This window comes from Nicotiana sylvestris, chromosome 4 (genome assembly GCF_000393655.2).
Source record: "Nicotiana sylvestris chromosome 4, ASM39365v2, whole genome shotgun sequence".
NCBI lineage: Eukaryota > Viridiplantae > Streptophyta > Magnoliopsida > Solanales > Solanaceae > Nicotiana > Nicotiana sylvestris.
Genome location: NC_091060.1, coordinates 134,436,951 through 134,459,850, shown reverse-complemented (window position 1 = coordinate 134,459,850; position 22,900 = coordinate 134,436,951). Strand labels below are relative to the sequence as shown.

The 22,900-nt window shown below is 38.6% G+C and overlaps 3 protein-coding genes across 4 annotated transcripts; 1 reads left to right on the top strand and 2 right to left on the bottom strand.

Moving 5' to 3' along the window:
- Positions 1 to 607: 607 nt before the first annotated feature.
- Positions 608 to 3,993, bottom strand: LOC104249445 (proteinaceous RNase P 1, chloroplastic/mitochondrial). Its single transcript, XM_009805871.2, has 2 exons — positions 3,724 to 3,993; positions 608 to 2,655 (listed from the first exon to the last, which is right to left on the bottom strand). The coding sequence occupies exon 2, from the start codon at positions 2,578 to 2,580 to the stop codon at positions 865 to 867; it is 1,716 nt and encodes a 571-aa protein (XP_009804173.1). The 5' UTR covers positions 2,581 to 2,655; positions 3,724 to 3,993; the 3' UTR covers positions 608 to 864.
- A 53-nt stretch (positions 3,994 to 4,046) lies between these two features.
- Positions 4,047 to 13,541, top strand: LOC104249444 (thylakoid lumenal 29 kDa protein, chloroplastic). The gene is made up of 11 exons (XM_009805870.2): positions 4,047 to 4,265; positions 4,539 to 4,637; positions 5,072 to 5,156; positions 5,229 to 5,263; positions 5,357 to 5,422; positions 5,496 to 5,536; positions 5,908 to 6,038; positions 11,870 to 11,976; positions 12,520 to 12,657; positions 12,811 to 12,945; positions 13,151 to 13,541. The coding sequence occupies exons 1-11, from the start codon at positions 4,173 to 4,175 to the stop codon at positions 13,259 to 13,261; spliced, it is 1,041 nt and encodes a 346-aa protein (XP_009804172.1). The 5' UTR covers positions 4,047 to 4,172; the 3' UTR covers positions 13,262 to 13,541.
- Positions 13,542 to 14,806: 1,265 nt separating this feature from the next.
- Positions 14,807 to 20,643, bottom strand: LOC104249443 (serine--tRNA ligase, chloroplastic/mitochondrial). Of its 2 annotated transcripts, XM_009805868.2 has the most exons (10): positions 20,370 to 20,643; positions 20,138 to 20,286; positions 18,402 to 18,495; positions 18,176 to 18,324; positions 18,002 to 18,094; positions 17,069 to 17,248; positions 16,161 to 16,327; positions 15,677 to 15,811; positions 15,458 to 15,551; positions 14,807 to 15,234 (listed from the first exon to the last, which is right to left on the bottom strand). In XM_009805868.2, exons 1-10 carry the CDS (start codon positions 20,569 to 20,571, stop codon positions 14,959 to 14,961), a joined length of 1,539 nt encoding a protein of 512 aa, XP_009804170.1. In that variant the 5' UTR covers positions 20,572 to 20,643; the 3' UTR covers positions 14,807 to 14,958. The 2 variants fall into 2 exon arrangements, with proteins under 2 accessions (XP_009804170.1, XP_009804171.1); XM_009805869.2 differs by lacking the exon at positions 20,370 to 20,643 and having other exon boundaries at positions 18,402 to 18,502; positions 20,138 to 20,267.
- Positions 20,644 to 22,900: the final 2,257 nt, after the last annotated feature.

The window sequence follows — 22,900 nt, the reverse complement described above, 5'->3', positions numbered from 1 at the left end:
CGCTTCTTACATCTTCCTTAGCCAAGGGCCTATCGGAGACAGTTTCTCTGCCCTCCCAGGGTAGGGGTAAGGTTGCGTACACCCTACCCTCCCCAGATCTCACTTGTGAGATTTCACTGTGATGTTGTTGTTGCATTAGTGGTATCTTCACACTCTTGCCAAGAGCTTCGTTATGCATATGCTAACAGGAGGTGGTGGTGGTTTTCAGATGGTCACTTGGTATGATTAAAACTAATTATATTTCTTTTCTTTAGGGCATTGTTGCGTTGAACCAGAGAAGTTTGGGTAAGCAACTTGCGACTTGAAGGACACGGTCCGTTGTGATTGAGTCAGACTTGATAGAATTTGATCAATATTATTGGCCGTGACAGAAAAATTCTATAATTTTGGCAAGAAAACTATTGTGACACTGGTGATATATTCACCAGTCATGTAACCTATATCCTGAAACTGCAGTACTACCAATCAGAGGCGAATATAGCATTATAAGTACGGGTTCAATTGAACCCATAACTTTCCGCGCGGAACATAAATTTATATGTACGGGTTCAATTGAACCCATAACTTTCCGCACAGAGCATAAATTTATTAAAATTAATATAAACAGTAGATATGAACCCATAACTTTAAAATTATAATGGGTTCAATGTCAAAAATCTTAAAAGTTGAACCCATAGGATCTAAATCCTGGATCCGCCTCTGCTACCGATATCATCAGCACTACCAATATCATCTACTGAGGCATACAAGCTAATCTATCTTTTCCTGTGGTTGACATGAAAAAGAATCAAAATGAAGGTCTCTCCAAGTGCAACTTTCACAAGATGCATTCCATGGCTCCCTCGGAGTCGATCAATTTATGTATTAATGATTTGATACCCCAGTTCGTCGAAAGAGAGAGTGCAGTGCTTTTCTCCTGGTAGCACATACCCACTGTCTTGGCATCTCAATGTCATCTCCAATAACAGTTGGCACATGCCAACAACCATGCTCTGACTCCTGAATAACAATTGAATACGGTGGCGGCATATGGAGCTTAAGTCCATCCCTTGAAGCTGTCATCCGGATCTGATGTTTTTCCTTCCATCTGGGGAAAAAGCTAGTGCCCAATAGTTGGAACAAGTGGTCTCTCATCTCATCATTTGTCAAAAGCAAACCTTTGGAACTGACAGCAGCATATAACCAGTACCAATCATCATTTGAACCATGTGGAGTGGCATAAAGTGCACCCGCTTTTTTCCAGCTTTCTAACAACTGCTTGTTATTAGGATGTTGAGCAGGACCACCAGTTGCACGACTTTTGTGCAAAATAACCAGTGGAAGTTTCTTTGATTTACTCATCTGTCTTAATTTATTGACAACATTTCTGAGCTGAGAGAAATTAAAACTTCGTTGAGTGATAAGGCCGACATTTGCACCATCCACCACAGCATCGAATGGACCATGCTTCTGAAGCCACTCCTGAAATTGCACAAAATTAGCCTTAACCTCTCTTTCACAAGCCAATTTTGCCAAGGAATTAGCAAAGTTCTCTGTCTCCTTAGGATCAATGTCAATGCACACAAGCTTTTCCCCACACAAACGACAAACTCCAGAGCTATCCATCTCGGCTCTCACCACGGTCCAATTCCCCTTTCCCAACCAGCCTTGTCCATGCCAACCACCCCCTCCTTTCACAACACCTTCCTTCACTTTCCCAACATCCCAATTCTCCATCCCAACCTCTGCAGCATATTCAGACTTAAACCAGTCCTCTATCACACCAGCCGTCTCTTCACACACCTGCCTTACACTTGCCCTTAATCTATGCATCGTCTCATATACTTTATCAGCCCTTTTGGACAGAGAACTAACTTTTAACAGTGCAGAAAGCTCTGCTTCCTCAGCCACAACCCCTGATTCCCCCATATGTATGTCAACTTCATACGCATTATCAGCCATTCCCTTATCACAAAACCCAAACAACGCTGGCCCATATGATCTTAACTTCGGAGGAACACCACAACTCTTCATTTTCTTCACTATATCAAAAGCCATTTTTGGGTCTTGCTTAGCAAGCGCCAATCTAGCAGCACTAGTGAACGTGGCCTCATTAGGAGTAACACCATTTACACCCATCTGTTTGAAAATCTCAAATCCTTTTTCAATACCAAATTCCTTGGTACAAGAAGCAGAACAAAGATAAAGCAACACATTATAATGATGAACATTGAGTGAAATGTTGTTTAACTTAGCTTCTTCATAAAGGCGAAGGGCTTCCTGTAAGTCACCGTGTTTTGAACACTGGTCTAGCTTATGGCGCAGCACGCTTTCAGGGGCGTCACGCCGGGCTTTCTTGGTGGACCTGCTATTGGAGAAGGTTTTACTTGTCGGTTGTTGGAGGAAAGCAGCGGAAGTGCAGAGATGGGTCTTTTGGTTCATGGAAAAGGGATCTGTATGTGGGAATTTGGTATGAATTGGTTTAAAGAAGTGGATAGTATGGGGAAGTTGAAATGGATAAGGGGTTTTTGTGAGAAGAGAGAAGAAGGGTGAGGTTTTAGAAAGACAAGGTGAAAAATAACCCATGCGACGAAAGACCATTGCTGGGGATATGAATGACTCTTCGGACTACTGTCGTAACGGATTGGTCTCTTACATCGGTGGAAGCTTGAACGCCTGAGAAGAAGATGGTGAAAACAGTGTTAAAATATAAACATTTGTAATTTACAATACATGGAAAAAACAAGAGAGGGTTGCTCAAGTGGTAAGCACCCTCCACCTCCAACCAAGGTTATGGGTTTGATTCACCAAGGGAGTAAAGTGAGAAGCTCCTGGGGAGGGATTAAAAACTTTAAATAAAGAAACTTCGTAAACGAACTTTTCTGACATCATTATTTGAAGAAAATAGAGGAAACAATTTGCATATTAGTCAAGTAATTGAGTAAAATAAGAACAAATATGTTACTAATGTTTAACTCCAGTCCACAAGGATAGTGCGTATAGTTTAGTATATCTAAAAATAAAAGCAATAAGCAACTATATGTCGTTAATAATGTGTAGTAACTGTTGGTTAGATGTTAGAATAATTTACAGTAACGCTGAAAACAAAACATAAACAAGAGCAATATGCAACACGCGTGAATATGAGCCATGTCCACATTGGATCCCAAAAATATTTCCTTTTTGATATAGTAGCAGTTTTTTGAATTCCCAAAACTAAGAACCATATTCCTGAGATAGTCCTGGGAAGGAAAGAAATGCATACAACTGTGTAACGTAATAATATATCTTTATATACAATCAACAGAGTAAACAATATTCCACTGAAATATCAACTTTAAAATTAAAATGTATTAAGCATCCACCTCATTAGGTTAAGCCTGCATGATAGTTTGAAAACTTTTAGTACTAGATTCAGTGTTTTTAAGGAAAATGTTGCCCTCAATGTAGTAGTTAGATGTGGAGTTATTGAATGCAGAGAGGTAAAGCAAACTAAATTGAAGGCCTACGAGTTTGATTTTTATCATTTCAGTAAAAGAACCCCTATAGGAAGTTAGATTCAACTATACAATATTGGGAAAATAGACATCACTAATTTATAGCCCTAGCTCCAATTCATATGTATAATAACCAATAGAATCACATAATTCCTCAACCGAAAGAACAAAAAAGGAACAAGCCATGTGCAGAATGAAATAATACGCAAAAAAAGTAAAAAGTAAAGAGCAGAGAGACCATACTAACCTGAACACTGTAGGGAGAAGAGAAACGAACAAAGAAAGGTAGATGGGGGACTCTGAGCTTAGAATACTGTAGATAGATGAAGAATGTAGAGCGAATTTGAGAGAGAAGCGAAAATCCAGAAATGGAGGAGGTGGCTGCTGTTCAATTCGAACGGGATGGTTTGAGCTATTTGCCCTATGGTATGTTAGGAGTATTAAAACATTGAAATGTCAGAATTACCCTTGATCGACCACTTTGTCGAATGATAAGAATTTGTGGTTCAAAAGCAAGAATTTGCTATTGGCCAGTTTTTTCTCTTCTTTTAAATTCAATGCCATTGTTTGGATAGGATAACAGAGCTAAAGATTTTGAAGGCCCCACTGATCACTCTCACTATCCTCTCTCCTTCACTACTCTTTCCAAGCAATTCTTCTTCCCCTGCATTACACAGCAACAGAAAGAAAGAAGGAATGGTCTCTTTTGCTTCAACATTTCCGTCTTTGGTTTCACTGGTTCCTTCTCTATCTTCCATTACCAATGCCTCCAGATACCCTCCTCAACCTGTAAAAGCTACCTCCTTTTTTCTTACTTCTCTTCTTTAACATGCTATACTTTATATGTATCTTTTCCTCGAAATGTTAATTTGGTTTTAACAATCTTTAAATTTGTTTCTCTTGAATGTAACTTTCAGCTTATTTTTGTTAGTAGAATTCATGGTACGGTAAGTTGTGAGGTTGGGCAGAATTTGTACTAAGTGAATTTGGTTTTTCTCCAGAATGGCATTGACTTTATACTGAATGTTCTTGATTTTCTTTTTCTTTTTATGAATATTTCAGGGTATGATTTGTTGTAAGTTTGGACCAGAGCTTAACAGTGAGGATCGCTGCTTTCGTAGACGTGATGTTCTTCACTCCATAGGAGCAGCAGTAGGCATGGTGAGTTTTGTGTTTCAGTTTTAAGCAGGATTTCTGAGTTGGGATAATTTAATGAGAGAAACTTCAACAATGTAGTATAGTCCCAATCATCCAATATGCATCTTGACCACTTACATTGTGTCTAATATTTTCACATTAACTGTCAATAGAAGAAATGAATTAACTTCAACAATGTTGAGTAGCTAAGAACTCATTCATTTTAGTAAAAAAGTACTTATCTTTCAGGAAAAGGAAATATTTATACACAGATAAACTCTCAAGTAAACAAGTAAGCTAGATGGAAAATTGAACGAAGAGGGCTAAAGTCTAAGCGGACCATGTATTCAAATGCATATGCACTAATAAATTTTACAAATTTACATTGTGGACTGATATTTCATATAACCAAATAAGAGTGTTGAGATGTGATTACTTTCAGCTGTAATTTTTGTTAGGACTTGATAGCAAGATCGAGCTCGTTCATTGAAGTAGCTAATGCTGCTGATCTGATACAACGCAGACAGCGTTCAGAGTTTCAATGTAAGTCTTCATTTTCTTCTCATATGCGAATTCATTTTACTGAACTGGGATTCCTTTTTCTTTATTTTTCAGCAAAGATCAAGGGAATTCTTTATGAAGCTATAAAGGTGAAGTTTTAATAAGTGGTACTAAATACTCAAGTTGAACATGCAAATTATGAAAGTTATCTTTACCAACCTTTTTTCTTGGGTTTGTTGCAGGGAAATCCGGATATAGTTCCATCCATACTATCTTTAGCACTTAACGATATCATGACTTATGATAAGGTCAGAGACCATCATCTCCTTTACCTTGAGTGACAAAATTAAAAGACTTGTGTAATTGAGGAAAATTTTGCAGGCAACAAAATCTGGGGGTCCCAATGGATCAATACGTTTCAGGTACTCTTTTTTTTAATCGACCTATTGCTTTGGATAAAGCGTTACACTGCCATGAAATCAAGTGAAAAATATCATATTGTATCTCTTGTTTGTTTAAGTTAAAACCACATAAAAGACTCTGGTCATGTTTTCTTCAGTCCAAAGATACTTGAATTCTCAGTTAGGTCTCAGGACTGCTATTATCATAGACTCAAAGTGGATGGAAATGCTATGATATATGAACTGTGTTCCATAGCTCGGATGAATATCTGGCATCAAATTTCCTACTATAGGATGAAATCTCACTTTTTATTGAAAGTTAATTCATCATTGAGATATTACTACCTTGGCTTTTATACATCTTTTCTTGTACCCTTATTCCTTGTGTGAAGCTCAGAGATCAGCAGACCAGAAAATAAGGGACTTGCTGCTGCTTTGAGTTTGTTGGAGGAATCAAAGAAGGAGATAGATTCAGATTCCAAAGGTGGACCCATCTCATATGCAGATCTCATCCAGCTAGCTGGTAAGGAATTTTAGATGCTAGTGTGGAGGTCGAGGATTAGGGATGTGAGTTGACAGGCAGTCTAGAGTTTTGTCTAGGCATCCCAGTAGTATTAGTACTAGTCTTGTATTTTTCTATGCCTAGCCCCTTGCTATCACATTGTGTCATTATTTCCAGCAAGACTTGAATCTATTTTTATAGTGTCGTATTCTTAGATATTTGTTGTTGCACTTATCTTCATTTGTGCCCATGTCTAATTACCTGGTTGTTACTACTGTCTGTTTATTGCTTCTGAAGGTGTTGGTTTATGTTTAGTCAACAATGACATGCCAATTGGAAGAGTTGGTAGAAAGAGTTGGTGTGGATGCTAGGAGGAAGTTTCCTCCTTTGATGTCACCCATGACATCAAGAGGAGGTAGTTTGATGTCACCAATGACATCAAGAGGAGGTCTTTACCTCTATAAATAGATGCACTCCTTCATTTGTAGAAATCATCCCAAAAATAATACAACACATTGTAGTGAGTAGAGAGTTAAGAGAGAAATTCTCTTAAGTGTAATTGGGAACTCTCCCTTCCTTTGTTAATATTAAAAAGGCAACTGTTCTCTGGTGGACGTAGGATTATCTTGATCCGAACCACGTTAAATCTTGTGTTCTTTCTTTTACGTTTCCGCTAACAATTAGTATCAGAGCAACAGGATTCTTTAACGATCCAAGGAGGAAGAACAAGCAAAGATGAGTTCCATGAAGTTTGAAATTGATAGATTCAGTGGACGCAACAACTTCAATATCTGGAAGATCCAGATGATGGCGTTACTGCGGAGGGAAGGTTCAATCCATGCTATTGACGGAAAGTATCCTAAGGATATATCAACTCCCGACAAGGAGAAGATTGAAGGGGATGCATTGAGTGCAATCCAACTATCCCTTGCACCTAACGTGCTTTGTGAAGTGAGTACGGGTACCGAAGAGACGGCCAAATAGTTATGGGAAAAGCTAGAAGGGCTATACCAAGACCGATCAGTGACAACAAGGATGTTGTTACAACGGCGTCTTCACACATTTAAGATGGGGTCAGGTACTTCGTTACAAGATCATTTAGATGCGTTCAATAAACTTGTCATGGACTTACAGATTGCAGGAATTAAAAAGGAGGAGGAGACGCTTGCATGTGCTTTGCTATTTTCATTGACTTCAGGATATCGTGATATTGAGAATTCAATGATGTATAGCAAGGAGCCTATCAAGCTTGAGCAAGTGCGGCAGGCACTTAACTCTAGTGATGTGCGGAGGCACATTGAAGGAGATAGAGATGACCAGGCAAGTGGGCTCTTTGTGAGAGGCCGGACTAGCCAACAGGGAAAGAGCAAATCAAAGCACAGATCAAAGTCTCGTGTGAACAAGAAGAATACAGAGTGTTGGGGTTGTGGCAAGAAGGGGCACTTTGAACGAGACTGCCCAATGTCAAAGTCCAAGGAAAAGGCGAGTGCATCCACAGTTGAACAGGTACATGATTTTGATAATGATTATGTACTAACAACATCGTGTAATAATAATAGTAGTTATGGAAACAAATGGGTGTTAGACTCTGCTTGCACTCTGCATATGACGTTCCGAAAAGACTGGTTTAGCAGCTATGAGAAAAGTGGAGGAACCGTAGTAATGGGCAATAATGCAACTTGTGCAATAGTTGGCATTGGCTCAGTTCGGGTTCGCTGCCATGATGGAGTCGTGAGGACTATTACACAAGTCCGTCATGTTCCTGATCTGAAGAAGAATTTGATCTCCCTGAGTACTCTGGATGAACAAGGCTACAGGTACATGAGCGAAGCAGGAACTATAAAGGTGACTAAAGGTTCTTTAGTCATGCTGAAAGGCAAGCTGGAGAACGGCCTTTACACATTGGCCGGAAGCACCATTGTTGGCTCTGCAAATGCATCTACAGTGCAGTTATCTAATGATGACAAGGCAAGACTATGGCACATGAGACTGGGTCATATGAGCGCACGTGGACTGGAGATGTTGAGCAATCGTAACCTTTTGGAAGGTGAGAAGATCAGCACACTTGACTTCTGTGAGCACTGCGTTCTAGGGAAGCAAAAGAAGGTCAGCTTCAGCACTGGCAAACACAAGACAAGAGGAGTGCTAGACTACATCCATTCAGATTTATGGGGTCCTTTTGAAGGCAAAAAGTGATGCTTTTGAAGCATTTAAAGAGTGGAAGATTTTGGTTGAAAATCAAATGGAGCGGAAAATCAAGTATCTTCGCACAGACAATGGCTTGGAGTTTTGCAATGAAGAGTTTAATGAATTCTGCAAGGTTCATGGGATCTCAAGACATAGGACTGTCAGGCATACCCCACAGCAGAATGGAGTTGCCGAGAGAATGAACAGAACTCTTCTTGAAAAGGCTCGTTGTATGCTCTTACAAGCCAAAATGTCCAAAGTATTTTGGGCTGAAGCAGTTCACACTGCTGCTCATATTGTCAATCGATCTCCAGCATCGGCAATTGACTTTAAGACTCCGAATGAGGTATGGTCAGGTGAACCCTCTAACTATTCATACTTACGAGTATTTGGGTGTCCAGCTTATTATCACGTTAATGAAGGAAAGCTTGAACCAAGGGCTAAGAAGGTCATATTCGTAGGGTATGTGGATGGAGTAAAAGGGTACAAACTTTTGGTGTTTGTCTTTACTCAAATTTATAGTTAGTAGAGATGTCACCTTTGATGAATCCTCTATACTTGATCCCCGTAAAGTTTCCGTGGAGTTTTCAGGAAACAAGAACGACGAGCAGGTGGAGCTTCCGGTGGAGCTTGCCAAGGAAAAGGATCAAGAGACTCAGGTTAAAGATGAGTCAGAAGATGTAGACCTTGAAGAACTTGTTGTCAATGAACCATACACAATTGCAAAGAGGAGGGAGAAGAGGCAGACACGAGAACCGAAACGCCTTATAGATCAAGCAAACTTGATTGCATATGCGTTCGTAGCTGCACAAGAAGAGATTAAGGATCTGGAGCCCTCCTCGTATATTGAAGCAACTTCTTGCAAGGATGTTGTACAATGGCGGTTAGCCATGACTGAAGAGATGGAGTCTCTTCACAAGAATCAGACATGGGTCTTAGTGAAAAGACAAAAGGGGAAGAGGACAGTTGGATGCAAGTGGGTCTACCGAAAGAAAGAGGGAATTCCTGAAGTGGAAGATGCTAGGTTCAAGGCGAGATTGGTTGCAAAAGGATTCAGTCAGAAGGAGGGAATTGACTACAATGAGATTTTCTCTCCAGTCGTGAAGCATAGCTCAATTCGCGTGCTACTAGCATTGGTTGCCCAATTTGACTTGGAGCTTCAACAGCTTGATGTCAAAACTGCTTTCTTACACGGTGATCTAGAAGAGACAATCTATATGGATCAGCCTGAAGGTTTCCTAGCTGAGGGAAAAGAAGATCACGTATGCCAACTAAAGAAGTCTTTGTATGGTTTGAAGCAATCCCCTAGACAGTGGTACAAGAGGTTTGATGCATTCATGACTACACATGAATTCTCAAGGAGTGCATTTGATAGCTGTGTGTATCACAAGAAGATGTCTGGTAACTCAATGATTTATTTACTGTTGTATGTTGATGATATGCTTATTGCTGCTAACAACATTACAGAGATAAATGCTTTGAAGAAACTGTTGAGTAAGGAATTTGACATGAAGGATTTAGGAGCTGCAAAGAAAATCCTTGGTATGGAGATTTCAAGAGAAGACGGTGTTGTACATCTTTCTCAGAAGAGGTATATTGAAAGGGTTCTCAAGAGATTCAATATGCATACGTGCAAGCCTGTAAGTACACCATTAGCTCCTCATTTTAAACTTTCAGAGTTACAAATGCCTCAGTCCGAGGATGAGGTGGAGCATATGTCAAAGATTCCTTATGCCAGTGCAGTTGGTAGCATTATGTATGCTATGGTATGCACACGTCCAGATATTGCTCAATCTGTAAGTGTGGTAAGTAGATACATGTCCAGCCCAGGAAAGAGGCATTGGGAAGCTGTCAAGTGGATATTGAGATATCTCAAAGGAGCTTCTGGTGTTGGTCTGACCTTTCGAAAAAGTGGTGGAGGTATTTCAATTCTCGGTTATGTAGATTCTGACTATGCAGGAGATCTTGACAGAAGAAGGTCCACAACTGGATACATCTTTACCCTCGTTGGCAGTGCCGTTAGTTGGAAGTCGACTCTGCAGTCGATTGCCGCTTTGTCTACGACAGAAGCAGAATACATGGCAGCAGCGGAGGCGGTGAAGGAAGCTATCTGGTTGAAAGGTTTAGTAGCGGAATTGAGTTTGGTTCAGCTGGAATCAACTCTTAGATGTGATAGTCAGAGTGCTATTCATCTAATGAAAAATCAGAGATTTCATGAGCGCACTAAACACATTGATGTCAGATTTCATTTTATTCGAGATGTTGTTGAAGAGGGAACTATCAAGGTCGTGAAGGTTATCACAGACGATAATGCTGCAGATATGTTGACCAAGATAGTCCCACTCGCTAAGTTTGCACACTGCAAGGACTTGGCGGGGGTGTGCATCAACTGATGCAACTCCGAAGAGAACAGTTGTTAGGTGGAGGTGGTATGTTCAACAATGGTTTGATTCTTCTTGTTTCTTACAACGGGGTTGCCCAGTAAGCTTAGAAGTTTTGGCCAGAGTTGTTCACACGCACGCTCGAAACGCAAACCAAGGTGGAGATTGAAGGTGTTGGTTTATGTTTAGTCAACAATGGCATGCCAATTGGAAGAGTTGGTGGAAAGAGTTGGTGTGGATGCTAGGAGGAAGCTTCCTCCTTTGATGTCACCCATGACATCAAGAGGAGGTAGTTTGATGTCACCAATGACATCAAGAGGAGGTCTTTACCTCTATAAATAGATGCACTCCTTCATTTGTAGAAACCATCCCAAAAATAATACAACACATTGTAGTGAGTAGAGAGTTAAGAGAGAAATTCTCTTAAGTGTAATTGGGAACTCTCCCCTTCCTTTGTTAATATTAAAAAGGCAACTGTTCTCTGGTGGACGTAGAATTATTTTGATCCGAACCACGTTAAATCTTGTGTTCTTTCTTTTACGTTTCCGCTAACAACTTCATTTTCACTTCTTTTGAGTCGAGAGTCTTTCAGAAACAGTCTCTCTACCTTCATTAGGTGGGGGTAAGCTCTGCATACACTTCACCCTCCCCTGAACCCACTTATGAGATTTCACTGGGCTTGTTATTATTGTAGTTAGTTATAAGTTTGACCGCAGAGTTGGAGGGAGTCAGGATTTTAATTTTATGGATTCTGGATTGTAAAACGATCAGTTGAACACCATAATTGGGTTCTAAATTTATATTTGTACACATTTAATAAATTTCTTAATACAAATATATTATTTAAGCAAAAGCTACTGGATTCGGTCAAACCCGTATTCGGGCTTCTAGCTCGGTCAAAATTTATTGTATGCTACGTTACAAAAACTACAGAAGGAAACACTATGAATATCATAAGCCTAAGACAATCAACTTCAGAAAAATATTTTGAATGTTATAAACCCCTCAGTTAACTTTAACAAGAGGGGTTGCTCTGATGGTAAGCAAAACCTCCACTTCCAACCAAGAGGTTGTGAGTTCGAGTCACCCCAAGAGCAAGGTGAGGAGTTCTTGGAGGCAAGGATGTCGAGGGTCTATTTGGAAACAGCCTCTCTACCCATGGTAGGGGTAAGATCTGCGTACACACTACCCTCCCCAGACCCCACTAGTGGGATTATACTAGGTTGTTGTTGTTGTTGTTGTATGGTTCAAATTTCCTCACTCAGTTTTCTTTGCTTGATGCAGCACAAAGTGCAGTCAAATCAACCTTTCTCGCTTCTGCAATTCGCAAATGTGGTGGTAATGTAGAGAAGGGATCTTTGTTATACAGTGCATATGGTTCTAACGGACAGGTTATTTTTCTTCTGATGAGATCAATTTCACTGATTAGTGGAGAATGTATACCCCTGAACTACAAACTTTCACGTCATGATAAGCACGGATTTCGCTTCTGTTTATTTTTTTATTCTCCTAAAGTTTCCATTTTGAGAAGATAAAACAGGAGAAAATGGAAAAACAAAAGGGCGCGAGAGAGAGAGAGAAAAAGAGACCTTGAACACAGGTAGAGGAGAGGTTAACAAAAGAGTGATCAGCTAATTTATCTTCCTTTCCCCATCTGAATATTGTGTGGTACAGTTTAGCCGGTTCTTTCTGATTTTTGGAGTTAACAATGTAAGGATTGGAGTTACAATGTAAGGAGACTTCTCTATCCCATGACTTGTGAATGTCACTTGGAAAACGACTCTGACTCTGAGCAGATAAATGAAGAGAAATGCTAATCATTTAGTACTTGTAGGGTTATTCGATTAAGCAATTTCTTCAGATTATTTATCCAAAAAAACAAAGAAGTTGTTTTTGCTTCAGATTGTTTGTGTAATATTTCCCTCTACACACAGTGGGGCCTATTTGATAGGCAATTTGGGAGGTCAGATGCACAGGAGCCTGATCCAGAGGGAAGGGTGCCTCAGTGGGATAAAGCAAGCGTGCAGGAAATGAAAGACAAGTTCAAAGCTGTTGGCTTTGGCCCTCGTCAGGTAGAAAAAATACTAGTAGTAGTTATTTGGAACAGTATATTTGTATATTTTGGACCTAGTTCTGGCAACATCTTTTGGTTCGTCCACAATATGCTTGCTCATAGTGAACGAATGAGACGAAACAGCTAAATACAATTTCCAATAACTGCACAGCTAGCAGTAATGTCTGCATTCATAGGCCCTGATCAAGATGCAACAGAGGCCCTACTCGCCAGTGATCCAGAAGTTCTTCCGTGGGTTCAGAAGTACCAAAGGAGCAGGGAAACAGTATCTCGAACTGATTATGAGGCTAGTATATACTCTCCTACTTAAGTTTCTAAACGACTTCTGCAATAACTAAGGAAAATGACATTGGGGATTAAAAATAAGAGGCTTTCTAAATGTGTTAATGCACCATTATAGTTCAAAAATAAGAGGCCTTCAGTTTGGTTTCTTTGCCAACCTGATTCGTTGTAAAGTGCCAAAAACTAACAGTGGATATGTCTAATTTCAGGTTGACTTGATTACTACTCTTACAAAATTAAGCTGCTTGGGACAACAAATAAACTATGAGGCATATAGTTATCCTGTCCAAAAAATTGATGTTACCAAACTCAAGTTGTAGAAAGGTGGCAGCTGAGGTTTTTGCACAATGAATGCACTGAGCACAACACAGATACATATGCTTACTGGTAAGGATCTGGACAGAGTAACTGAGAGTTTGGAGGCAGCTTCTTTTTCAGCGCGAGGGGACAGAAACTGTTTGCTTAGAATTGCATTTGCAATCAGATTTTCCCAATCACTGTAACATAAACAGGGGTGTTTTATATGTACTTCTGTACAACTCTTCACGTTTTGTGTTTCAAGATCTTTGATGCTTCAATAAACAACATATTTCGTTAGAACTTAGAAGGGCAATTCTATGTAGTCTATCAATTTCTTTTCTGTTTTTTTTCAATGCCTTGCCCTACACCACCTCAAAAAAATAAGAGGGGGAAAAAGGTGAGTTGAACTAGATCATTGGATCTATATAGTAGCAGATACTGATACAGAGAAGTTAAGATTATATTGGCCAGCGCAACATTGCAATTACACTTGTTTTCGAACAAATCAATAAACTCATTTTACTGATAAAGCAGTATGAAGCAACTATCCTACGTCCAGGACTTTGGTTCAATGCCGTGATAGACAGACGTCACAAACTTGAATATTATTAAAAATTAAGCTCTTGTTTGGCCATAAATTTTGGCAATTGTTTTTCAAAATGTTTTTGAAAACTTTGTTTGTTCATGGAATATGATCAGTTTTTGAAAAAAACAATTCAAGTTCCCATAAACTAAGGCCCCGTTTGGCCATGAGTTTTGCCAAAATAAATTTGGGATTTATTTTCAAAACTCATGTTTGGCCATAAATTTTGCCCACATTTTGGCAAAATCCCAAACCCCAAATCCCAAAATCACCCCAATTGCTGATTTTGGGCCAAAATCCCAAAACTTGGGAATTATATACATGTTTTTTCCAAAATAAAGTTGGGAAATATGTTTTGAAAACGTATGTCCAAACACATTTTCATCTTCAAACCAAACTTTCACCTAATTTATGCCAGTTTTTTGGGTGAAAATTTTTCTTCCACTCACAAAACTTCAATTTGTTTTTCAAATAAAATGCATGTCCAAATACAATTTTAACTTTCAAAAATCATTTTCAGCTATCTTCAAATACCGGGACATTTTCAGCTATCTTCAACTAAACCTATGATCAAACGCTAGCTAATTAGTGGAGAACGTAGAGGGACGCCTCCATTATCCTCCATGTTCCGAAGCTGAAAATAACTAATCTCTCGGTTATTTTAGAAAAGATTATGAATCATCTATCCATCAGAAAGCAGTTAAGGGAGATTGGATTGATGTGTTTGTCCAACTTACGATCAATATATACTTCCACGCAAGGTATGGCCTTTCTCATCTATAGTTTCAGTCTACAGTAGATTACTTATAGACTCTGATCCGATTACTGCAGTTCCGTAATTAGACGGCACGATCTAACGCAACAGTACAACCGAGCTTCACCATAATTTTTAGGTTTCGATTACTATCTACAAGGTACAACGTAGATAGTCGCACATAGTAGAGCCAACAAACTCAAAAAGCATCAAATCTGCCATTTACAATGATAATGAATTATCAACTTTATCAACTTTGCTCATCTTAAACGTCTGTCCAATGTGCTGCCGAACTGAACACTTGAAAACTTTCTAAAAAGATGATGGAAAAATAATTATGATGCAGACAACAGTATCTAATTTCAAATTCGCTTCCCGTTTTAGTTCTGTATATGTTTTGGTTTAATAATCTGAAGCCCCCCCATGTAAGGCCTCAGTGGCTCTGGTATAATAACTGAGCCATCTTCTTGCTGGAAATTCTCAAGCAAGCACACTATCATTCGTGGAACTGCACATGCTGTAGCATTTAGTGTGTGAACGAACTGTGTTGGAGCTGCGTTTTTACCCTTTTTAGGACTTGACGCTGATGGTTCAGGGCGATACCTAATTCCCAGCCGACGGCTTTGATAATCTGTACAATTTGATGCACTTGATATCTGTCAAATAAAGAGCATAACAGATTAGAATATTGTTAGAAGAATATAAAGAATCAAGTTAAGGCAAGAGCAGTGATTCATTTGTTCTAGTTTCGTTCGACCCTTCAGCTCTTCCAAATAATTATATACTTTGCCAGTACCCAAGGTTTGTAGAAACAATGGTCAGTGTCCGGTTTCCAGTTCCATGTGAAAAAATAGTAACAGACTTGGTGTCATTGCTTACCTCACCATAACGGCCCAACCCTGGCATCCAGGCCTCCACATCAAACTTACGATAAGCTGGTGCACCTAGATCTTGGGATGCCATGTCCAATGTCCTGCACATAGTATGATTTCGTTTTCAAAACAAATGGAGAAGAAAGGCAAGTGTATATTGGGTGCACAAACAAAAAGTCATCTAAACATCCATAATTGTTAGTGGATTTGGAATAATGATTCGCACTTGAAATGAAATCCTAGTGACGAGAAGAGGTCTTCTTCGATCTCAATGAGTTCTTCATGGTATGAATCACTCTCGTCTGGTCGGCACAGTATGAACATTTCCACCTTGCTGAACTGGTGAACCCGATAAAGTCCCCTGCCCACCAAAATATTTTGGATTAATTACTCAATGCAATGTAAGAAATATATGCATGAATGTGCCTGCACATATTATAATATTTTCAAAAGATCAGCAATTTTTGATGGGCAATCAGTGATGAAACTAGGAGCTAGAGGCACAAATGGCCAGAAATCCCAAACACTTCAATAAAAATGCATTTTAAGTGAGATCATGCAAAAGTTTAATATATTTTTATTTTTTTTATCAGTGATATAGTCTAAAATATTATCTACAATAGCCATCATATATTAGTTGTTGAACAACAGAAGATTAAAAAGAATAAGAGAGAAAAATAAAAGAATGAAAGAAGTCCAGAGTGACTGACCTTGTTGCAGCGCCTGCAGCACCAGCCTCAGTCCGAAAGCAGTGTGAGAAAGCCACATATTTCAATGGCAATGAAGACTCGGAAAGAATGGAATCCATGTGTATTCCACCTACTGGAATCTCAGCGGTTCCAATCAGGCACTGGTCACTATTTTCAATGGAGTAAACCTGCCAGTGGTTTTGTAAAAATATCGCTGATCAGCCTAAACCAATTTAGCTGACAGATAGCCCCCCCTACCCTTCCGACAAAAAAAAAAGTGGGGAAAATAACCTGAAAATCTAGGGAAAACAACGATATACATAATCATGAAGGAACAAGAAAAGCTAAAAGATGCATACTTTATATATTTAATACTCTATAGACCATCACGCTGCAAGTAGAAGGTTAATATGATTCATCGATACAACAAAAATGATTCACCTAAAGAGCTAGCTTTGAATTCAATTAATACATCTGCATATCAAATTAAACACAGATTATGGGGGAAAAGAAGTCTCTATTTTCGAAAACAATATTTTCTTTAAGGTCATTGTAACTCTTCAGTTTTAGTAAGAAACCAAGATTGCATTGGTATTCCAAGACTTGGCATGACATTGTTGACAGCTCTTCTAAAATAAGTTGATACTGTTGTCAGTTTAGTCATTAAATAGAACCTAGACGGTAAGAGTAATCTCAGAGGCACGGTGTGGTAATAAGAATCGACATTACCATCAAAAATCAGTTCAGAAGAAATAGGATAGTTATATGGCTCACTATGGTTATGTCTGATTCTCAAACACAGTGATAACATAACACCTATCCCTCCGACAAAATGGCAAAGTTAACAAACAGAACTAAGGAAGATAAAAATGATATATCAAGGATCATAGTCAAAGTCAACAAAATAGCATCAGTAAAGAAAGACAAACCTGAGTGTTTGTTCCACGGGGTTGAAATCCACATTTTTCCACCACAGATGACCGAACAATCTCTGGGGTAGTCAGAGGTGTAAAGCCTCGTTTCATGGCTTCTGAAACTGCCCAGTTTACAAGAGCCATCTCTAAAGTAACTGCTTCATTCTTCAAGTAATAGAATTTGGACCCACTGACCTGAAAAACACATTTAACTGATCCATGAATGCACGCTAAACTAACCTCTCCATCTCCTGAAAGTAAGAACTGATAGCAGGCCAATTTTCCTCTTCAGAGACAAACTCAATCATGTGCCTTCGATTTCTGAAAGCGAGTAATCTAACAATAAAGGAAGTAGAGGAAATCTATATGTACAAACAGCAAACAGAATCTACTACCAGTTTAGTATAGACTGCTTTAAAGCGAACAGCTTTGACACAAGGTGGGAAACTAATACACCCTCTGTCCCATAACGTGACGGAGTTTGATCCTACACAGAGTTCAAGAAAAAAAGGAAGCCTTTTGATAAATGAACTAAATATATGCAAAGTATCAAAACTGCCCTTACTACTAACAATTAAATAAGAGGTGGTAAGAGCTCCACGTCTCTCTTTATCTTCTCTCTCGTAACAATCAACTTTTTATATCAAGTAGGGTCCCAAAAATTAATGCCAATAAGGGTAAAATAGAGATGTTAAGACTAAATAGTTTCCAAAGTTGAAAAAATGTATCAATCTTTTTGGATAACTTAAAAGGAGAAGTGCCGCATAAAATGAGACAAAGGAGTAGCAAGAAAGATATTTGGAAGAACATGGTTCAGTATTCCAGGGTAACATGGTGAGAAAGAGATAGATTCTTTGAAAAACAAAATCGAAAGTTATTGATAATACATCATAGTTGCTAAGTTAGTTCTAGGGTTATCAATTAAATACCTTAGTTCAGAAAGAATACCTCAGCAGCAGCGTCAAAATCAAACAAATCTAGCTCTTTTCCCAGCTGGACGTGGTCTTTAACAGCAAAGCTAAACTCTGCAGGTTTACCAACCTATGAAAGATGAGGAAGATAAATGAGGCTCATGCAAAGCAATACGAGACCAATATGTCTGCATATATCAAACCAGAATACCATTTTCCTGACTGTTGAAGAATCTTCCCCTCCAACTGGAACATCTGGATGTGTAATATTAGGTACCGATTGTGCTTCTTGCTGCAGCTCATCTGTAAGTTTGAGCAAGTCTTCTTCCAAAGTCACAAGTGCTTCCTTCAAATTCTTTCCTGAAGAAAATACAATATACACAATCACTATTCCTGCCACCTAAAGCTTCCAGTTAGAAATAGAATAAAAAACCCACCTTCTTCTATGAGCTTCTGGCGCTCTGAGGGTTCCAGCTTTCCTTTCATCTTGTTAGCAACTACATTTCTCTCAGCTCGTAGCCTTTCCACTTCCTGCTATCTGTGAGTAACAATTAGCTAAAATTGAGAAGAAACCAGCTCCATAGAACTCATCCGAGCATGTGAATGTATTACTTCTATGATTCAATCAAAGCTCTAGCCTCTAAGGATGCAACACAAAGCACTAAAAAACTTTGCAGTAATCAAGACAATGCTAATTTGCAGAAATTCAGCTGCTCTTTTCATGCATGAATTATACTTCACAAATTTGGTACCATTTGCAAAAGAGAGGCCAAGATGACAAAAGGAAGAAATATCTATAGACAGGACCATATCTGAGTACTTTGACCTTTCTTCTTTAAGTGATTTACCTTGTAAACTGCTTTTATTATGGATACTTCCCATAACTTATTTGATTTTCCTCTTTTATCTTCTAAAAATATCCACCTCATACCAGGGCATGCCACTTGGCCAAGCAAGCATTTGATGAAGCTACTGCCGAGCTTAATAGCCTTCGTGAAGAATCCTACAAGGACATCACCCTTATCATGCAGCTCCTAAGGGATAATCTCACTTTGTGGACCTCAGACCTTGAAGAGGGAGGTATCTAATAGGATGCTTCAATCTTTTCTAAGTTAATTCCCTGCATTATGGTTCAATGATGATAATGATCTAGATTTAAATGCCTGTTGGATTTGGAAAATAGGGGAGAACCTGTGCTTTGGCAATTAAAATTAGCATCTCTTATGCTACCTGGATCCATGAATTAATTTCTAGAATGCAATATATTGATTCGACTTAAAGGGATATATGATGAGGGAATAAATAAAATGAGTGCTCCTTTTGAATCTTCATCAACAAATAGGATTTATCGGCTCATCCTTTTCCAGAACAAATTAAACATAAAGATGTAAAAGATTTACCGATTTGGAAAAGATTTGACTAGTGATAATTTTGACAGGTGAACATTCTAAGGGTAATGAGCATCAAGGGGAGGTATGATTTCTAACAATTCACTTAAATCTCTCTTATATCTGGTTTGCGAAGCTTTTCCATGTGGAGATGTTTACTACTTGTGTACTAACTAATGGGTCGTGGGAATAACTCTAAGTAGAATACTCAGCCAAGTGAGGCTCCGAGGTCAAAATGCTGAAGCGTGGCTTCTTAGTTGTGGTATACAATTGTGTACTTTCTGGCTGTAATTTTGCATAGGCTTTCAGGCATAAAGCATAAGGCAGGACCAATTGACCAATTCATTAGTCCGGAAATATGTAGATTCAAAGTGTCTTTAACAATGTAATGCTCATGAAAGTATTTTACCATTTTTTCTCTTCTAAAATATCATTAGTTAGTGTGGAAGCCTGCCATGTCACATTAATACACCCTTTTTGCTCTTTTTTGTGTCTTTGCAGAACTAGCTGAAGTTTTAAAGGAGAGAAATCTTTGTGATGCTGGCTCAGAATAACATTTTCCACTAATTCCATTATAATATATGTGTGTGCGTTCCTGTAAACGTTAAGTGCTTGCGAAGATCATACAACGATGCAGTAGCTAATGCTCAGAATTCTTTAGCTTAAAGGTAGACTCTTGTTACATTTTCAAGTTAACTAAGTATTAGAAGTGATAACAGACATGGAAATTGAAAGCTTGAGACTTTATTGCCAAAAAAGTGAACAAATTGAGATAGAAAATTGACCTTCTGAACATTGAGCAACTTGTCATAAAGCTCCAGCACAAGCTCCAGATTAGCACTGGATTTCCTATTCTCAATATTATCCGCAACTGCCTCCTTATTATCCCTTATCCACTTGAAATCTATTGCTGCTTTCCATTGAGGCTTCACCACTACAATTACCACCACAATATTACTTCTACCACAAATGAAAAATAAATTAATTAATAAGGTTTCCGAGCATCACTGAGCTGACCTTTACTATCGTCTGTGGCGGAGGTAGTGGCTGCGCCGGCAGTTTGGACGGCGGAGACAGAAAGGGGTCTAACGACGAGAGGGAGCAGAGGCCTTGAATAGTAAGGCGTTAGACGAAATGTTAGGGTTTTGGAAAAAGTTCTGGAGAAAGTTTTGAGGGAATGGAAGGAGGTTGCGCTGCGGCAGCAATGGAGTAGTACCATAGCTCTCCACTTTCTGCTTCTTTTCGTCGTGTCGCTGTGCTTTGGAGGCGAAGGTGTGACTGGATTTCTTTCGCTAACTTTATCCCCTTCTTTTAAGAAAATGACAAAAATAATCCTTATGTTTGAGCAGGTTTAAGATAGTATCTTAAATATATTTCATATCAATTTTGGTCCTTTAAATTAGTCAAAAATGAGTACTTTGGATCTCTGGTGAATATATAACAAACTCGTGCGGTTATATTTAAAAGAAAATACATAAAGTCCCCATTCAACTTGTCATGAAAAATCATTTACACAAGTAAACTTTATGGGTGTCCTAACACCCCACTATTATTAAAATAATTGTATTTATTTACTCCCTCCTAAGCTCTGGCCAGCCGCGCGTCTTAGACAACCGAATTGAGCGCGTCCTTGCTCTCTTTTAATCATTGAAAACACCCACACAAAAAAATAACGTCAATATAACCCCCAACCAATGGTAAAATACCTTCTTCCCCAATATTTTACCAAACCCAATTGAAGAACCCTAATTTCTTCTTCTTCTAAATTCTACTGAAATTGCATCAAATTGTCCTTTGAAGTTTTAATCTTTGAAAGCAAAGGTTAATTTTTCTCCTTCTTAAGAACCCTAATTTCTTTCTTTTATTATTGTTATGTCTTTCTCCTAAAATCCAATTATCTGATCTTTGAAAGCAAAGGCAAATTATCTGACTTTGATATTGTCTGTTTATGTTGTAGTTGTTGCAATGCCTTCAAAAGGCTTGAATTTGACAAGGCTTTGCACGGAAAAGGAAGAAAATAATTCAAGTGGAGAAATTTGATGCAACCATGGCTATGTGTTGCCTTTGTTAATAGCTTGGACCTCTCGGAATCCAGGAAGAAGATATTGGGTTTGTCCATACTATGGGGTAAATAATAGTGGAAATTCTTTCAATAATTGAGTTGTGAAAAATTATCATTGATTAATTTTCTTTTGTTATTCATCTTAGGGTCCACGATCTTGTGATTTTTGGGTTTGGAAGGATTCCGAAATTGATCCTAGGTCCAAATTTGTTATTCCAAGATTTCTTGACAAAATGGGTGAACTTGAGACTGCATTAGAAGGTTTTGAAAATCTTGCCAAGTTGAGGGCAACTTTAAAGGTTGAAAACACCATAGAAGGGGAGAAGATGAAGAAGATTGAGGCTCAATTGGTGAAATTACAAGTTGATATGGAGAAAAAGAAAGAGAAGGAAAAGAAGTGGAAGAGTAAATTGGCTAAGTCCAAGGCTAGGAAAAATGTACTTTGGTTCATTATATTGGGGATGTGTATTATACTTGTTGCTTGTAGGTATCCAGGAATGTCATTGAAAGAAGATGCAATGAGGTTGCGATTTAGAATCTAATTTTGTCATCTCAATATGTATGTAGTTGTTGCTTGTAGGTTTTTTTTTTTGTATGTTTGCAATGGACCTTTCATTTGAATGTAATGAACCTTTCAACGGAATGTAATCAAGTGTTGTTTCTAATGAAGTATTGTTTTTACATTGTGAAGTGTTGTAGGTGTGTTCTATTTGTTTCTTTGTGTCACGACCCTAAACCTAGACCCGGTCGTGATGGTGCCTCTCGTGAAGACAAGACCAGCTGACACAACATCCAATTTATTTTAAATAATTAAAATAACACAATTTAAGTCATTAACATGATTAAATCCTAAAAGAAATAGTGAAACAATACAATTTGCCGAACAAACACAACCCGACATCAGGGTGTCACTAGTTATGAGCATCTAAACATGTGTCTAAGAGTTTGAAAGAGTTTATACAGTCTGTTACAGAACTAAAAACATGAAGTAAGATAGGAGTGAACACTGGGCTGCGAATGCCGAGCAGCTACCTAGTGGACTCCAAATGGCCTGCTGGGAGCAATCAACCCTTACTGGCGGGACCTGAAGCTCCTGAATCTGCATGCAGGGTGCAGGGAGGGAGTAAAGTGAGTACTCCAACTTAGTGAGTAATAATAATAAATAAAGACTGAGTGATAAGAAATCACGTAAAGCACAACAACATGCTATAATAAGGCAGTGTAAAACTAATAAAAGGCAATAAAACAGTGAAATCTTATAATAACACCTTGGTTCAGTATAAGCTTCTTTAAAACGCCTTTTTAACATTTAAACAAGTAAAGGAAAAGCAGCTAGAAAATATAAACACATAAATTCCGTCCCTCGGGCACAATGTCAACAGAATCAACCCCTCGGGCAATAATATGGAACAACACTAGCCCATCGGGCTATATCGCATATCACACTGGGTACCTGCGCTCACTGGGGGTGTACAGACTCCGGGAG

Excerpts from the sequence above, each read along its gene's own strand:
- LOC104249445 (XM_009805871.2), bottom strand. The coding sequence starts at position 2,580 with ATGGTCTTTCGTCGCATGGGTTATTTTTCACCTTGTCTTTCTAAAACC.
- LOC104249444 (XM_009805870.2), top strand. The coding sequence starts at position 4,173 with ATGGTCTCTTTTGCTTCAACATTTCCGTCTTTGGTTTCACTGGTTCCT. Across the intron at positions 6,039-11,869 it reads AGATCTCATCCAGCTAGCTG|CACAAAGTGCAGTCAAATCA; the intron begins GTAAGGAATTTT and ends TGCTTGATGCAG. Across the intron at positions 12,658-12,810 it reads TTGGCTTTGGCCCTCGTCAG|CTAGCAGTAATGTCTGCATT; the intron begins GTAGAAAAAATA and ends ATAACTGCACAG.
- LOC104249443 (XM_009805868.2), bottom strand. The coding sequence starts at position 20,571 with ATGGTACTACTCCATTGCTGCCGCAGCGCAACCTCCTTCCATTCCCTC. Across the intron at positions 18,095-18,175 it reads CTTCAACAGTCAGGAAAATG|GTTGGTAAACCTGCAGAGTT; the intron begins GTATTCTGGTTT and ends CATCTTTCATAG. Across the intron at positions 15,235-15,457 it reads GGTTGGGCCGTTATGGTGAG|ATATCAAGTGCATCAAATTG; the intron begins GTAAGCAATGAC and ends TTTATTTGACAG.